General features: G+C 45.1%; 1 protein-coding gene across 1 annotated transcript; it reads left to right on the top strand.

Annotated features, from left to right (window-relative positions):
• Window positions 1-405: 405 nt before the first annotated feature.
• On the top strand, window positions 406-11292 carry LOC308484397 (uncharacterized protein). The gene is made up of 4 exons (XM_081019322.1): window positions 406-744; window positions 8698-8847; window positions 9973-10107; window positions 10979-11292. Exons 1-4 carry the CDS (start codon window positions 528-530, stop codon window positions 11191-11193), a joined length of 717 nt encoding a protein of 238 aa, XP_080875448.1. The 5' UTR covers window positions 406-527; the 3' UTR covers window positions 11194-11292.
• The last annotated feature ends 4992 nt before the right edge of the window (window positions 11293-16284 follow it).

Below are 16284 nucleotides of genomic sequence, written 5' to 3'. Positions count from 1 at the left end.
AGCAGGCCCACACTGAAATTAATGGACCTTAGTTAGTCCTGGCCATTAATTTCAATGGGGCTACTCTGAGCAGGAATAACATTGGATACAACCCGTAAGATATGATTGACCATTGGGCCAAAAAAGACAGGCAGAAATCAGCTTACTCTTCTCAGTCATTGCCGCGGCACCTATTATATTATTAATTATCATGATCATCACCACCATCAATCATCACCAATAATGCCAGCATTACATTTAAGACCTGCCCTTCACTGATAGGGGCCAGGGCAGATTAACAGAGATTTAATATTCAAGATCAAAAACAGTTTAAACAAATCACCGCCACAGTAAATAAATCAACCCTGTGCCAGGCCACTTCCTACCCCCTCAACCCAAGGATATGAAGGAAGTCAAGATTCCATGGCAGTTGAGACCAGCTAGAAATATCTGCAGGAGCCTTAACTGCTGTGCAAAGACCCTAGGAACCACTGTGTCTCCACAAGTTCTCGGTGGTCCTCGGTGGCTGCTTTTCCCACCTAGCGAAGATGCCCCCAGCCAATGCCTGCCAGTGGCTCCGTGTGAGCTTGCCCTATCGAGCCACCACAGCCGCCTCTACTTGCATCAGTTTCCTCCTCCTCTCCATCTCCCTTCTTAGTCCCTCCTGGATGGAAATCATTGTCCCAGACACGAACGGGCCTCCTAACCCCGTGGCCAAAAAACTCTGCAACAACGTGGCCTGCACTCAACTGAGCAGGAGCAGTGGTAAGGAGATGCGCCGGTGCCCGCTCATCTCAGTCTTACACCTCCCGGCTCTCCACCCCAAACACAAGCAACTGTCTCCTCTTCCCCACGGCTGCATGGCTCCAGTCCTGGGGGATCTGCCCTTCAGGAGATGTTTAAGTCAGTTTTTGGATCTCCAGTGAGATCCCATGCCAACATGTACGGATGTGTAAGCCCAAATGAAGCAAGGTGTTTTGAAATGTTTATTTCATTATTTCCTGAGGAGATAAACAATTTGCTTCAAATCCCTGAGACGGGGTGAGCTCCTGTTGCTCGGTCCCTGCTCCTGCCAACCTAGCAGTTCAAAAGCATGTCAAAATACAAGTAGATAAATAGGTGCTGCTCCGGCGGGAAGGTAAATGCCATTTCCATGTGCTGCTCTGATTCGCTAGAAGCAGCTTAGTCATGCTGGCCACATGACCCGGAAGCTGTACGCCGGCTACCTCGGCCAATAAAACGAGATGAGCGCCACAACCCCAGAGTCGGCCATGACTGGACCTAATGGTCAGGGGTCCTTTTTATTGTTGCATGCAACCCCAATCTCCAAGCAGTGCGAGATTCCAGGGCCCAGGGTTTGTGTTTCCTTTGGAATGAAGGACAGCAGAGACTGTGGATGTCAGTATCTTCAGCTCACAGGCAGAGGTACCTGGCCTCCCCCGAGGCAATTGAGCGAGATACTGTGTGTTTACCGTCCGTCTGCACCCTCCGGCAGGCTAGGTAAACAAACCCGGCGATTCTTCTCATTAGTCGTGAGAAGAACACACCCTCTGCTTTTCTGCGTCTCTCTCCCTCCCTGCATTCTCCCCAGGGAGGGGAAATGAGACAGACAGGAGTCCTCTCTACATGTTTTATTCCTGTCACTCAACAGTACATAGAAATGTGACTGCACCCTTCAGACTCCATCAGAAGAGTCACACCTCCTCCCCTGTACTTCCAGCACAGGTCATATGACACACTGAGCTAACATCCGGTGCTCAGTACAGAGAATAGGCTCCACCTTTTCTCCAACAGTACATCTGCACTGTTTTGCATTCCAGCCATCTGGAGCTGGCTTTTGCCTTGGTGCTTTTTCCTGACATCCTCCCCCAAAAGCATCAATTGGCAAAACATGATCCAGAGAAGAAAACAAACAGTTGTTATACATATAACAGTCCCCTGTTGTTTCAGTTCCACCCTTGGAACTCCCCACCACTGGTTTCACCAGTGTACCTCTCTGGTTGTCTGGCTTCCAAGGAATGAGTGCTTCTGCATTACCTTGGCTAGCTACTCTCTGTTGTGTCTTTGTCTCTGACTTAGACACTGCTTCAACCTGCTTTGAGTTGTTAACAATAGCAACACATGCAACAGCTACGTTAGCAAACTCTTTTGAGTACCTCTTTGATGGTACACCCTTTGTAACTCTCTCAGACCTGCGTATGAGGTGCTGATCCTCTCTGCTCACTGGTTCAACCTCTGGACTCTGTTGAGAACCAGTAGCAATCAGTGGTCCTTCCTTCATCTGTGAAGGTCTATCCATTGTGTGAGATTTTCTCTCAATGACTGTTACAACTGAACTCTCTGAGCTATCACTGTCATCGTCAGTACCACTGTAATCTGTGACATCAGAAAAATCATCATCATCATCTGAATCGTTTCCTGTGGGAAATGTGTGTTCTACAACCCGCTCTTGCTCTGGAGAACTCTCTAGGAACTTTGTGAGAATCACCTGACCAGATTCAGACAAAATTACTCTGTAGAGACCTTTTTCATAACCCACAAAAATGCCTCTGGCATTCTTTACTCCACCTGGAGCTTCTGTTCTCACATGAGACCCGAAAACCTTAAAATAGGCAACAGAAGGTTTTCTATTGAACAGCTTCTCAAAAGGAGAACATCCCAACTCTGTTGAGACTTTTCTCAACCACACATGAAGATAGGACGCTAGCGATTCGGCCCAATATTCATGTGGCAAATGTGAACTCAGCAATTGCGCATTCATCCCCTTTTGCAATTCTTTGTTCACTCTAACACAGACCCCCCTGTTCCACGCTTCTTGCGAAACTGCAACTTTGTGGTCTATCCCTTTTCCATCCAGGAACTTCTGAAACTTCTGTAACAGAAAAACTTGCTTGTGATCTGTGAAAAGACAATCAATGTTAGCATCATGCATATTTTTAACCTTGTCACAAAACTCCTGAAACTTTTCTAAAGTTTCTTGCGGTTTCTCCATCATATAAACCCAAGAATAATTAGTGAAACAATCCACACACAAAAGGTAATACTTTGCACTGCCTCTAGATGGTTCTAGAGGACCAATCACATCAGCATACACCCGCTGAAATGCTCTGTCGACCTTCTTGGTCAGCTTCCTGGTGCTCACACTGGTCACACCTGCAAGAGAGATTTCGTTAGAAACAGAAGAATTACATTTCATGTAATCACTTCGATCAAAAGTCAACAAATACAGTCCATCTTTCTCTTTGGCAGTAAGAAACAGTTCTCCATCTTTGTAGATCTTGCAGCTTTTAGCATCATAGGTCAGTTTCAGTCCTTTCTTTGCAATCTGCGACACGCTCAGCAGATTAAATTTCAGTTCTGGAACCAGGTAAACATCACTTATAGTCAAGTTCAGACTCTCAAGATACACAGTCCCAATTCCAGTCGCTTCCAACTCCTGACCGTTGGGCTGTTTCACAGTGAAGCTTTGCTTCCTCAACGTCGAAAATAGTCCTCTGTGCGGGCATAAATGTTTTGTACAGCCCGTGTCGATTATGAAGGAGTTCCCAACATCTGGCGTGGTTCCTTTCGCCATCATAGCCTTTGCAGGTTTCACCTGGCACTTGGTACGGCCTTTGCCTGACGCCTCAGGCTTCGTAGAGCTGCTCTTTGCTCCTCTTGACTGGCGCGGCTTCTTACAGTTTCGCTGTAGATGCCCAGTCTGTCCACAATTGTAGCATCGGACAGCACTCAATGCTACTCCATGCTCTCCAGTAGATTCATCAGTGGGGAGATTTGAACTCTGTTCTTCCCTCCCCCTGTCAGCAACACCCATTGCACCTTGTTCAGGAACACCAACAGTTCCAACAACCACAGTTCCTGCACTCTCCCCTCTGGGGTCAAAGCTCTCCTCAGCTTTCGATGAGCTCTTAGGAACTTGGCCAGCGTCATCTTGGCTCACCCCTTCTGGGGTAGTTATCCATCCAGACCCTGATGAATAACTGTCTCTGGTCAGGGGAGATGAGTAGGCAAGTCTCCCCCCTTCTTGGCATCCATTTTGAATCCAAGCCTCTAGCTCACACTGTCAAAACAAACTGTAAAATCCAACAGTTGTTTTTTCCTTTCTCACGCAGGGAAACTGCAAGTTGTTTACGCCCTCTTGCACCTGGCAGCTAAACTCTGGCTGCCATGGAAAGTCCCTTCCAAGGGCACTCAAATTTGTAGCCAAAACACTCTCTGGTTTTGTTTCGCTTTCCCAGGCTTACACTTACAGTCCAGCCCCTTTGCCAGTAACTTTCCAACTTTCCGTTACCTAGCAACAATGCATTTCAATGGGACATCTTATCTTAACCACAAGAATTTGTGGAATGCAGGCCTCTTCTCCCGGAGCTGTATTTTTCCAAGACGCAGCTCCCCGTGAAGCAGTGAATTAATCCAACTGCGTTCACACTTTTAGCCCGAAATGCAGCATCATACCTTGAACTTTGTTGCTCTGGAAAACACCTCTTCTTTCCACCAGCTGTCTGTTGAGCCTCTGGCTTTTCTCAGACGCTTTTCTTCCTCCTTGGAGCAGAGGAGGACAATCCACCAGCCTCTCATGCAGATGTCCGATGAATCGCAACCATCCGAAGGCTGCCATATGTCAGTATCTTCAGCTCACAGGCAGAGGTACCTGGCCTCCCCCGAGGCAATTGAGCGAGATACTGTGTGTTTACCGTCCGTCTGCGCCCTCCGGCAGGCTAGGTAAACAAACCCGGCGATTCTTCTCATTAGTCGTGAGAAGAACACACCCTCTGCTTTTCTGCGTCTCTCTCCCTCCCTGCATTCTCCCCAGGGAGGGGAAGTGAGACAGACAGGAGTCCTTTCTACATGTTTTATTCCTGTCACTCAACAGTACATAGAAATGTGACTGCACCCTTCAGACTCCATCAGAAGAGTCACACCTCCTCCCCTGTACTTCCAGCACAGGTCATATGACACACTGAGCTAACATCCGGTGCTCAGTACAGAGAATAGGCTCCACCTTTTCTCCAACAGTACATCTGCACTGTTTTGCATTCCAGCCATCTGGAGCTGGCTTTTGCCTTGGTGCTTTTTCCTGACAGTGGAATCGTTATGATTTATGGTTTGTTTACACATATATGCAACCTGAGCCTACGGTTCACAGAATTAACAACCCAAGAGAGCTTGCTTCCCCCATAGCTACAGCCTTGGATTCAAACAGAAAACAAACATTGTTTGCTCTCTCTCTGTTTAGCTTCTAGCTCACATCACTCTACTTCCTGTTCACAGCCCTGGCTTTATCCTCTTAACTACTCAGAGTTGAGTGAGGGTAGAACTCCACCCAATTGCCATCTCCCACAGAGCTGCTTCCTTTGTTCCCCTTAATGGCCCATCACCCAAGCGATCGCCTTAACAGGACACTAACCTGACTGTCCCAAGAATTAGAAGGCTTGATTAGCTTTTAACACTTATTTGATCCACGGATTAGGAGGGGTGTCTGCAAACAACCTAACACTGTCCCTCCAAACTCATAACTATTACTATAGATATAGATATATATTCGGCTATATCTATATATCTATCTACTTATCTATCATCTCCATATCATGATCTGAAGCAATTTGATATGGAGCAGAGATTTGCTGATTATTGTTAACAAATGTCAGGTGATTGAATTTTTAAAAATCCAGACAGTATAGAGAGATTTTGTCTCGGGGCATAGCTGTCAACATTTTACTTTTTTAAAGGGAAAATCCCGAGTAGGATTCCTCGCAAGAAAAGGGAAAAGTTGACAGCTATGCTCAGGGGCATGATAAGGCACCTCCAAAAGTTCAGCCCCTGAACATGCCAGCCTATAGGGAGCAAGACCCTCTTAAGGTATCTTGGTCCGAAATTATTTAGGGCTTTGAACTCTAGCTCCCAAACTTTGAAGCTGGCCTGGGGACAGACAGCTGGTGCAGATGATATGGCACTGTTGTTACAAGCTGTCGGAAAGTTACTGATAATGATGATTTGTACTAGTGTCTACAACCGCCAGCGCCTCCTGAGAACTAGAGCTGTCAAGAGTGATGTTTAGAAGGGGAAACCACATCCCATTTGCTGCCTCCTGAGAGTTGAGCTGTTAAGCTGTCAAGAGGCAGCTTTAAGAAATAAACACTCCTACCCTCTGGAACAGAGGTCAGGTGCATTGTTGTTTAAAGCAAGTAGGGATATTCACAACTGATGATGCATCTCTTTGCTTGATTTTTTTTTCTAATCCTCCCCACCCACCCACCTCAACTGTGCCCTTTTCTTCCAATGAGCCTGGGGCAGCATGTGCAATTTTCTCCCTCACCCATTTTCATCCTCACAACAGCTCTGCAAAGTAGATTAGGGTGAGAAATAGTGACCCCAACACCCAGTAAGAGATCCAGTAGGGATCTGAACTGTTCCACATCTTTAAGAATGCATCTTCTGTTTAGGGATTGATGGATATTGGAATTATGTATGTCCATATTTTTTGCTCTTTAGGACGCGCCGGACCACAAGACGCACCTAGTTTTAGAGGGGGAGAACAAGGGAAAAAAATCTCTCCCTCTCTGCGCAGCACCTCTTCAGCTAAGCAGCAGGAGAAGTGGAGCCCCTTCCATTTCTCCTCCTGCTTCGCTGAAGGGGCACTGCGCAGAGAGGGAAAGCTGTGCAGCGCCTCTCCAGCGAAGCGAAGCCAGGAGAGCAAGAGGGATCGGTGTGCACCGATCCCTCTTGCTTTCCTGGCTTCAGTGAAAGCAACGCGAAGCCTCCGGAGTGCAGCGGGAGCTCCCGCTGCACTCCGGAGGCTTCGTGTTGCTTTCGCTGAAGCCATGGAGCCTGCATTCACTCCATAAGACGCACACACATTTCCCCTTAATTTTTGGAGGGAAAAAGTGCGTCTTATAGAGCGAAAAATACGGTAGATCAGGAAGGGAGAACCCAAATTCTCTCTATCCAGGCCTAGCAATGATCTCCATTCAATGTGGCCAAAGTGTTTTTGTTTTGTTTTGCCTAGTCTGACTGTGTCCCTGAACTCTGATCATGCCTCTGGTTAAGGGTTTCCCAAACTTGGGTCTCCAGCTGCTTTTGGACTACAATTCCCATCATCCCTGACCACTGGTCCTGCTAACTAGGGATGATGGGAGTTGTAGTCCAAAAACAGCTGGAGACCCAAGTTTGGGAAACCCCATTTGAGCTTCTCTAGATGGAGGACAGAGTGCTGCTGGTCAGTGTTGACAAAACTAATTTAGACAAACCAATGATCCTTCTTGCTTCCTATGTTCCATGCCCCAGTAATAAACATTCTATACAGGACATTCTATACAAAGATCTCAAAATAGCTGTCTTATTAAAAAAGAATTTCAGAAATAGACTGGAAAGAGAAGTTGCTGAATTGCAACTTATTACCAAACTTGAGACCTGGTCTGAATAGAGACATTGGATTCTTATCTCATTATACATGATAAAGCTATTTTTAGCCATCTCACCCATTGCTTTTTCCTGTAAGACCAATTGCAGTCGTTAACAGTCATTAACAGGTTTACCACACCTATCAGCCAATCACCCATTCCCACCACCCTTCTGAGTAATACCCCTCCCCACCCTCTCACTATATATAAGGCTCTGGTGACTTCTGTTTCAGTGTATCTGAAGAAGTGTGCATGCACACAAAAGCTCATACCAATAACAAACTTAGTTGGTCTCTAAGGTGCTACTGGAAGGATTTTTTAAATTTTTGTTTCGACTATGGCAGACCAGCATGGCTACCTACCTGTAACTTGTCTGGACATGTTTGCTAAGGTTGAACTGTCTTCCCCTCCCCTTTGGTGACATGTCAGTGATGTAAAGATGATATATCAATGATGCTGTGTGAACTGTATTCTGGGATGTGGTGGGAAGTTTTAAAAGTCAATGTCGCTCCATGCTCTGGGTTCACTCGCTGCTGTTGAACCTGTTGCACAACAATAAAGGATCTAAGTCTACTTACTGCTGTTTTGCTCCAAATTGCTTGGCTGGAATTTCCTTCTTTTACTGACCACTAGGACCCACGGGGGACTGGTACCCCAACGAGCTGGGCTGTCTCAACCCAGAATTTTCCTTAAGAAGTATAACTTTTAAAACTCACTTGTAATAAGATGAAGGAGGTTTTAAAATTAAGTATACTGTTAAGTATACAGTAGTACCTTGGGTTACAGACACTTCAGGTTACAGATGCTTCAGGTTACAGACTCCGCTAACCCAGAAATAGTACCTCGGGTTAAGAACTTTGCTTCAGGATGAGAACAGAAATTGTGCGGAGGTGGCGCGGCGGCAGCGGGAGGCACCATTAGCTAAAGTGGTACCTCAGGTTAAGAACAGTTTCAGGTTAAGAATGGACCTCCAGAACGAATTAAGTTCTTAACCCGAGGTACCACTGTATAAGGTTTTATGGACGTGCATGAACCAGTATATTATAATGGAACCAAAAGGGGGAGTGGAGGGAAGTCGACCAAAAATTATGGTTTAATTTGGTTATTATTATTTTTTCTGCCGCCCCCCCCCCCGGTTTTGTTATTTTTGGAAAATCAAAAAAAATGTTATTAAAAAAATAACCATCCAGGGGTTCTTTACCCTTTTCACCCTTTATGAAACCAATGGACTTAAGCCACCTGTATGCAGGAATTCTCCAGCATTTCAGACAGGACACAAAGCATGAACAATCCGTATTAATCTTTCTCTCCCTGGCAGGTCTCATGAGAGTTTCGAGAATCCTCCTGGCACTCGCTACGGTCACTGGCTTCGTGGCAGCCATCTCCCTCCTCATCTCCTGCCAATGCTTGAGGCGTTGTGGGGGACCTTCCAACATGCTGGTGTCCTCAGCAGCAAGCTTCACCACAGGTATGAAAGAGGACTCCCCCTGATTTCAGGAAGGGCTCAGTGGCACAACAAATGCTCACATGCAAAAGGTCTCAGGTTTATGGCTTCATGGGTCAAAACCAGCACTTTGAATTGGGCCCAGAAACTAACTGGCAGCCAGTTAAGTCAGCCCAGATTCAGTGTAATATGCTCACCCCATTGAGCAGCCTGGACATCAAATTCTTTCCCCAGCATCTGCTGTTTGGCTGGGGAAATCCTCTGTCTTGAGCCTTACAGGGCAGCTGCCAGTCAGTGTAGACAATACTAAGCTTGTGTTGTCTGTGGCTTCATGGTAGAGGAATTTGTTTTGCATGCAGGTCCTTGGTTCAATCTCTAGGGAGGGCTGGGAGGGAACCCTGTCTGAAACCCGAGAGAGCTTCTGCCAGTCAGTGTAGAGACCATTGGTAGGCAAACTAAGGCCCGGGGGCCAGATCTGGCCCAATCGCCTTCTAAATGCGGCCTGCGGACTGTCTGGGAATCAGCGTGTTTTTACATGAGTAGAATGTGCCCTTTTATTTAAAATGCATCTCTGGGTTATTTGTGGGGCATAGGAATTCATTCATTTCCCCCCTTCAAAATACAGTGGATGCTCGGGTTGCGAACGTGATCCGTGCGGGATGCACGTCCGCAACCCGCAGCATTCGCAAGCCACGTCTGCTCATCTGCCCACGCGCGGGTTGCGATGCAGCACTTCTGCGCATGCGGAAAGCACAATTTAGTGCTTCTGCACATGCGCGCCTGCCAAAACTTGGAAGTAACCTGTTCTGGTATTTCCAAGTTTCGACAGTCCGCAACCCAAAAAAACGCAACCTGAAGCGGACGTAACATGAGGTATGACTGTATAGTCCGGCCCCCCACAAGGTCTGAGTGACAGTGGACCGGTCCCCTGCTGAAAAAGTTTGCTGACCCCTGGTGTAGACGGTACTAAACCAGGTTGTCCAATGGTTTGGCTCAGTATATGACAGCTTCCTACCTTCCTGTGCATTCACAAGGCTTATTTTGCATGCTTAAAGCCTCCATTCAGCAGGTTCATGAAAAAACCTGGATCAAATGGATCCCCCATCCCTACTCAGGTGGCATCTCTAACTCACTTTTACTCCTTGTTAGGCATCTTCGGCTTTGTCACAATGGCCTCATACACAGTCGACATGACCCAGAAAGATTTGAGTTCTGTCGGCCACCTTCACTTCACATGGAGTTTCTGCCTCGCCTGGCTGGTGTTCACCCTCTATGTCATGAATGGTGAGCTTTGTTAAGCCACAGTTTCTTGGGGCATCCCTACTGGGAAACCGTGGTTCAAGTACTGCTAACAGGCCAGGATGTTATATTAAGCCATCACTTATTAGGACAGCAAAGTGGAAGGTGGATCAGAGCCATAGGGCACAGTCCAGCAGGACGTCCTCTCATGTAAGCCCTATGGCAGGCATGGTCAGTCTCCTTAGGCCTGTGACCTCCTTGGGAGTTTTGAGTGAGTGCCGAGGCACTACCCCCTCTGATCAATTCTCTCCCTTCTCCTACAGGTCAGCCACCCCTCTGGGGGACTAAAAGAGAGTTAAAGTTTAGGTTTCCCAGGGTATGTGGGTCAAAGTCAGATCCAGTGGAATTAATCAGAGCCTTGCCTTGAACAGGACCTAGAGCTGAAAGAAGGAAGTTGGGAAGAGTGCCACTCTACCAACTCCTTCCTTCTACTCTATGAACTTTTTGAGAAAGAAAAAGCTAACCATCCTCACCATCTCATAACCAAGGAGGCTTCGTGGACAGCAGTGGAAGATCACAGGGGCATCGCTGTGCCCATGGGCACCACATTGGTGACCCCTGCCCTGTTGAAATGAACAGGAACCACACAGGCCATTTTGCAGAGCTCATGTTCTTTCTAGTTTGGCTTACGCAGGAGAGCTTCCTTGATCCCCATAATTTAACAGCTCTCTGTGTGTTTCCCATTTCCAAACCTGGGGATCAAAATGCTTTCAGTGTGGCTTGCATTATTACTGTTATGCACCGCAAGGAGTAATTGGGAAGTGCCTCTTACCCTGAGCTCCTAGGAGAAACTGAATCAATTCAGTTCAACTTAAAAAAATAGAAAAGGAATATGGTCCTTCTTTTCTCCCCACAGGTTTCTTTAGCTTGATGACACATTTGCTGACCATCCAAACTGGCAGCGAACAACATTTCAACACAATCCTCTTGGAAGGGAGCATGCAGCAACCTGCGGCTGGGGACCACACAGCTATGGGGCTGTCAGTTCTCCAAGGTCAGGGCCTGGCTGCTCCACCTGCAAGAAGCCCCCTCCCAAGCCCATCCATCTGTCTTAATTCCACCATAATCTAAACTCTTCTACCTGATAGTTTCTCATTTCCCTCCCATGCTATTTTTTATTTTATTTTATTTTGAATCCGCATTGTCTATTAAAAAAAATTATCCATCCTACTGCTTCTCCTGTATTTTTTTTTTAAATATTCCAATGTCTGATTTTTTTAAAAAAACCAACACCTAAATCTTGTAATAAAGTTATTTCCGTTTTCAATGCCTGGTCTGTAACAGTTCCTTCTCTCGCTCCCACCAACCCCCCCCCCCTTTTAGGTAAGTAAAGCCAAAGAGAGCTGTCCATTTCACCAGGAACTTTTAGGGTCTCCTAACAACTCTCTGCACCCTTAACAAACTACAGTTCCCAGAATTCTTTGGGGGAAAGACATGGCTGCTTAAAAGTGACATGAGGCTGCTTCAAATGTGCAGTGAAGACAGATCCTTGGAGTGCTTAAAAAATTATAATTCATCTCTCTAAATGGGTTTTCCCCTGACTGTGCTCCCCAGTACGATGCAGTGTTTCTCTGATGTTCTGAAAAAATGGGTGGCATCAGCACAGCATATGGAAAATTGTGATAGATTAAATATTTTCCAGCATGGTGGATGTGTAATAATAGTGAAACTATCAGCTGCTAATTTTCTAAGAGGCAGAGGAGCCCTATTAGGAGGGAGGAGGAAAGTGACAACTCTTGTAACTGGGTGTGCCATGCATAGAAGTGTGTGTGTGTGTGTGTGTGTGTGTGTGTGTGTGTGTGTGACAATTAAATAAATAACCCTATTAAAAACAGAAGTGAAAACACTTCAAAGCATTTAAAAGCACACAAAAATGAAGTAGAACACCCATCCTCAAAAGACCTCGCCACAACGGCCAGTTAGTGGCCTAAAACTTGTGGGAACAAAAAAAAAAGTATTTGCCTGCTGGTGAAAGGAAAGCAGTGCGGCAGACAGTCTACCCTCCTGTGGAAGGGAGTTCCACAGGCCCTCTCTTTTGTCCTCACTGAGCAGGCCTGTGAAGGGGATGGGGCCGAGATACAGGCCTCCCCCCAGAAGATTGCAAAGCCCAGGAAAGCTTACATTAGGGAGATAGCCTGGACCTAAGCTGTGTGGAGGGACGCGGGTGGCGCTGTGGGTTAAACCACAGAGCCTAGGACTTGCCGATCCGAAGGTCGGCAGTTCAAATCCCCATGATGGGGTGAGCTCCTGTTGCTCGGTCCCTGCTCCTGCCAGCCTAGCAGTTCGAAAGCACTTCAAAGTGCAAGTAGATAAATAGGTACCGCTCCAGCGGGAAGGTAAATGGCATTTCCGTGCACTGCTATGGTTCACCAGAAGCGGCTTGCTGGCCACATGAACCAAAAGCTGTACACCGGCTCCCTCGGCCAATGAAACGAGATGAGCGCTGCAACCCCAGAGTCGGCCATGACTGGACCTAATGGTCGGGGGGGGGGTCCCTTTACCTTTAAGCTGTGTGGAGACTAGTTGCCTTTTCTTTTTTTCTTTTCAATGCAACATTACAACAAAAATTACAAACATTGGACTTCCGGTCAGCGCCAGCAGCAATGGCGGACCTCCTTTGAGTTTCGGAGGGGGTAGCTCAGCGGGAGATCGGGTCCTGTGCGCTCCGGCGAAGCGGGGACCCTCAGAAATCGCAGGCGCGGACGCCTGCGAACGTGGAGGCTCGGTGGGCACCTTGGAGCGCCCCCCCAACCCGAAAGGAAGCCTTTTTTTGAGGCTTCAGAAGGGAGCGGGGGAGAAGCGCAGTGCTGCGAGCGGATCGCTGCTTTCACTGAGCGAAGCCGTGTTGCCATTGCTGGAGAGCGCTGACTTATTCCTGGGACATTTGGACTTAAAATTTAACCGTGAGTAGAAGAATTGGATAAAAGAGCATTATTTGGATTAATTGGACTATTTGCGTAAAAGCGGAAAAGTTTTAAGCCGTTTAAAAACATCTGAATTGGCTACCGCGGTGGAAGCGTAAACAGGAAGTCTGCTTCCCTGCACTGTATGTGGAATAAAGCATAGAGATTTGGAGCTAAACGTGGGAAAATTGAACTGAAATAAGTGTTTCTTTCTGACCTGAGAACTTTGGAGGGATCTACCCTTTGGAGGGATAAGGGAAAGACTCCTGATTCTACCGGACTGCTTAAATTTAAGGATTTAATGTGTGACCTGTCAGTGGGACGTCTCAGCTGTCAAAGCTGTTAAAGCTGCTTGTTGGCTGCAAAGAAGATACACTGTGCCCAATTTCGTTGGGAAAAGATTGGAAAGAACTGGAAAGCTACATTGTGTTCTCTATTTTTGTCTTTTTACTTAGTATCTTTCTCCTGTTATTTTAAAAGGACAGTAACTGGTTAGGTGGTAACAGTGTCCACCTAGTGGGACTCCCTGCAATTACAGGAGAGGAAAGGAATTTTCCACTTGTAAACAGGAACACCAGACGTGGGAAAGGAATTAGACCTTCATTTTGTTATGGCTGATGGTCAAAAAGACCAGTCAACTCTGAGATCAGGGAAACCTTGGACACATAGAAGGCAATCATCTGCTGGTTTGCCTGCATCGGCAATACAATCTAAGTCTGGTGGAATGTCTGAGGAATTTTTAGCCAGTGCTCTGACTAAGATTAATGAATCAATACAACAATTAAGTACAAAGGTGGGGGAGACGAATAGGAAGGTGGAAGAAACGAACCAGAAAGTGGACATTGCAAACAGGAAAATTGATTTAAATACAGAAACATTAGGTAATTTGGAGAAAAAAGTAAACAGCAATACGGAATCTATTCAGAGACTACTGCAAGACTCAAAGTCTATACAGGAAAAAACTGCTGCTGTAGAATTTAAATTGGGGCAATTGGAAACTGAAAAGGTACCAGACTTGCAGAAAGAGATTGCAGAACATAAGTTAACGTTGTCTATGATTGACCTTAAAGATAAACAAACGAATCTTAGAATTAGAGCTGTTCCTGAGTTGGAGAAAGGTACCCTGATAGACTTTTTGACACAAGAATTTTTGGACTTTTGGAAATCGGAATTGAAACAAGAGGATTTTAAGATCGTGAGGGCTTTTCGACTGGGGAAAGGAGGAAGAAAGATTAAAATAAGGGACTGTTTGATTACCCTCCGATCCAAAGAAGAAAGGGACAAAAATTTGGGCTTGCATTACGAAAAACCTTTGACAATCATACAATCAAAAGTGGAAATCTTCAAAGATATACCAAAACATCTTCTTGATTTAAGAAAGGACTTTGGAGATCTGGTGGACTTGTTGAGAAAAAATAAAATTCTTTTCAGGTGGGAATTTCCCCAAGGTCTATCCTTTAGCTTCAAAGGAAGAAAGACCAAGATTAGATCAGTGGAGGAAAAGAACAAGTTTCTGAGTGCATACGAAGAAGATCTACAGAAAGGATTGGGAAAAGACATTGCGATATCGGATAAGAGTCTGCAAAAAAAAGTGAAACCAACGCCACCGACAGACATAGACAATCTTCTTGGGGCTGTTGGAGGAGAAGGAGAGTAACTACAAAATGACACTACAAATTTTAAGCTGGAATACTAACGGTCTAAATTCGTCGGCAAAAAGGGGGAGAGTATTTCATACATTGAAAAAAGAACATTTGGACTTGATTTGCCTACAAGAGACTCATGTGACAAGGCTACATCGGAAAATTTTGATAAATAAAAGATTGGGAGAAGAATTTATTTCATCGGATAATGTAAAAAAAAGAGGGGTAGTACTTTATGCGAAGGAAAGCCTGTCACCAAAATTTATATTTAAAGATGATCAAGGAAGATATATAGCAATTGAAATTCAATTCCAAAGACAGAAATTTTTGATAATAGGCGTATATGCACCAAATGAGGGAAAATCAGAATTCTTTAAGAAACTGCATGAAACTCTCCTGGATTATTTGGATTATAACATTATTTTGATGGGAGATATGAATGGAGTAGTGTCTACAAATATGGATAAAGCCCAAAGACAAACAGTGACAAAAGATGGAAGACTGCCAAGGACATTTTTTGAAATGACTGACAATATGGATCGTGTGGATATTTGGCGAATAAAGAACCCCTTGGAAAGAGAAGGATCCTTCTTCTCTGAAGCAAATATGACATGGACAAGAATAGACCAAATCTGGATAACTAGAGGACTGGCCCCTAAAATTAAAAAAGCGGTGATTTGCCCGAAAATTTGCTCTGATCACAATCCAGTAAAGATTGAAATGATATCAACGCCAATTGGGGCCTTTAGATGGAGGATGAATGACTCCTTATTTAGGAATGAGGAAATTATTAAAAAGGCTCAGAAGAATTTGAGAGACTATTTTGAGATAAATTTGAATACTACGACAGAAAAAAGAGTGATTTGGGATGCCAGCAAAGCGGTGATGAGAGGATTTTTGATACAACAAAATGCAATTAGGAAAAGATATCAAAATGAGAAGAGAGAAAAAATTTTGGAGAAAATTAAGGATGGAGAAAAAAGACTGAGGGCGAAACCGAACTCACAGGAGATTTTAAAAGAGATAAAGCTATACCAAGTACAATATACGAAATTGATGAACCAGGAGATAGAATGGAAGATCAAACAGATGAAACAAAAGACTTTCGAATCGGCAAATAAATGTGGGAAATTATTGGCCTGGCAAATGAAAAAAAGACAAAAGCTGAATACGATTACGAACTTGGTAGTAGAAGGGAAGAACATACAGAATCCTGGAGAGATTCGGAAGTGCTTTCAGAATTATTTTAAACAGTTATATACGCAGGAGACTCAGAAAGAATTAGACATTGACCGATTTTTGAAAAATAATGGATTACAAAAAGTATCTCAAGAGAGTAAATCAATATTAAACTCTATAATATCTGATCAAGAGGTGGAAGGAGCCATTCAGAATATGAAATTGGGCAAATCTCCAGGGCCGGATGGACTAACTGCAAAGTACTACAAAACTTTGAAAGAATGGTTATTGCAACCGTTGAAAGAACTTTGTAATGAAATACTACGGGGAGGAAAAGCACCCGAGTCGTGGAAAGAAGCATACATTACACTTATACCAAAAACCGAAGTGGAGAAGACACAGTTGAAGAACTACCGTCCCATACCCCTACTAAATGT

This window comes from Podarcis pityusensis (genome assembly GCF_964106645.2).
Source record: "Podarcis pityusensis genome assembly, chromosome: 8".
In the NCBI taxonomy this organism is placed as follows: domain Eukaryota; kingdom Metazoa; phylum Chordata; class Lepidosauria; order Squamata; family Lacertidae; genus Podarcis; species Podarcis pityusensis.
This window is presented reverse-complemented; position numbering and strand designations above follow the sequence as displayed.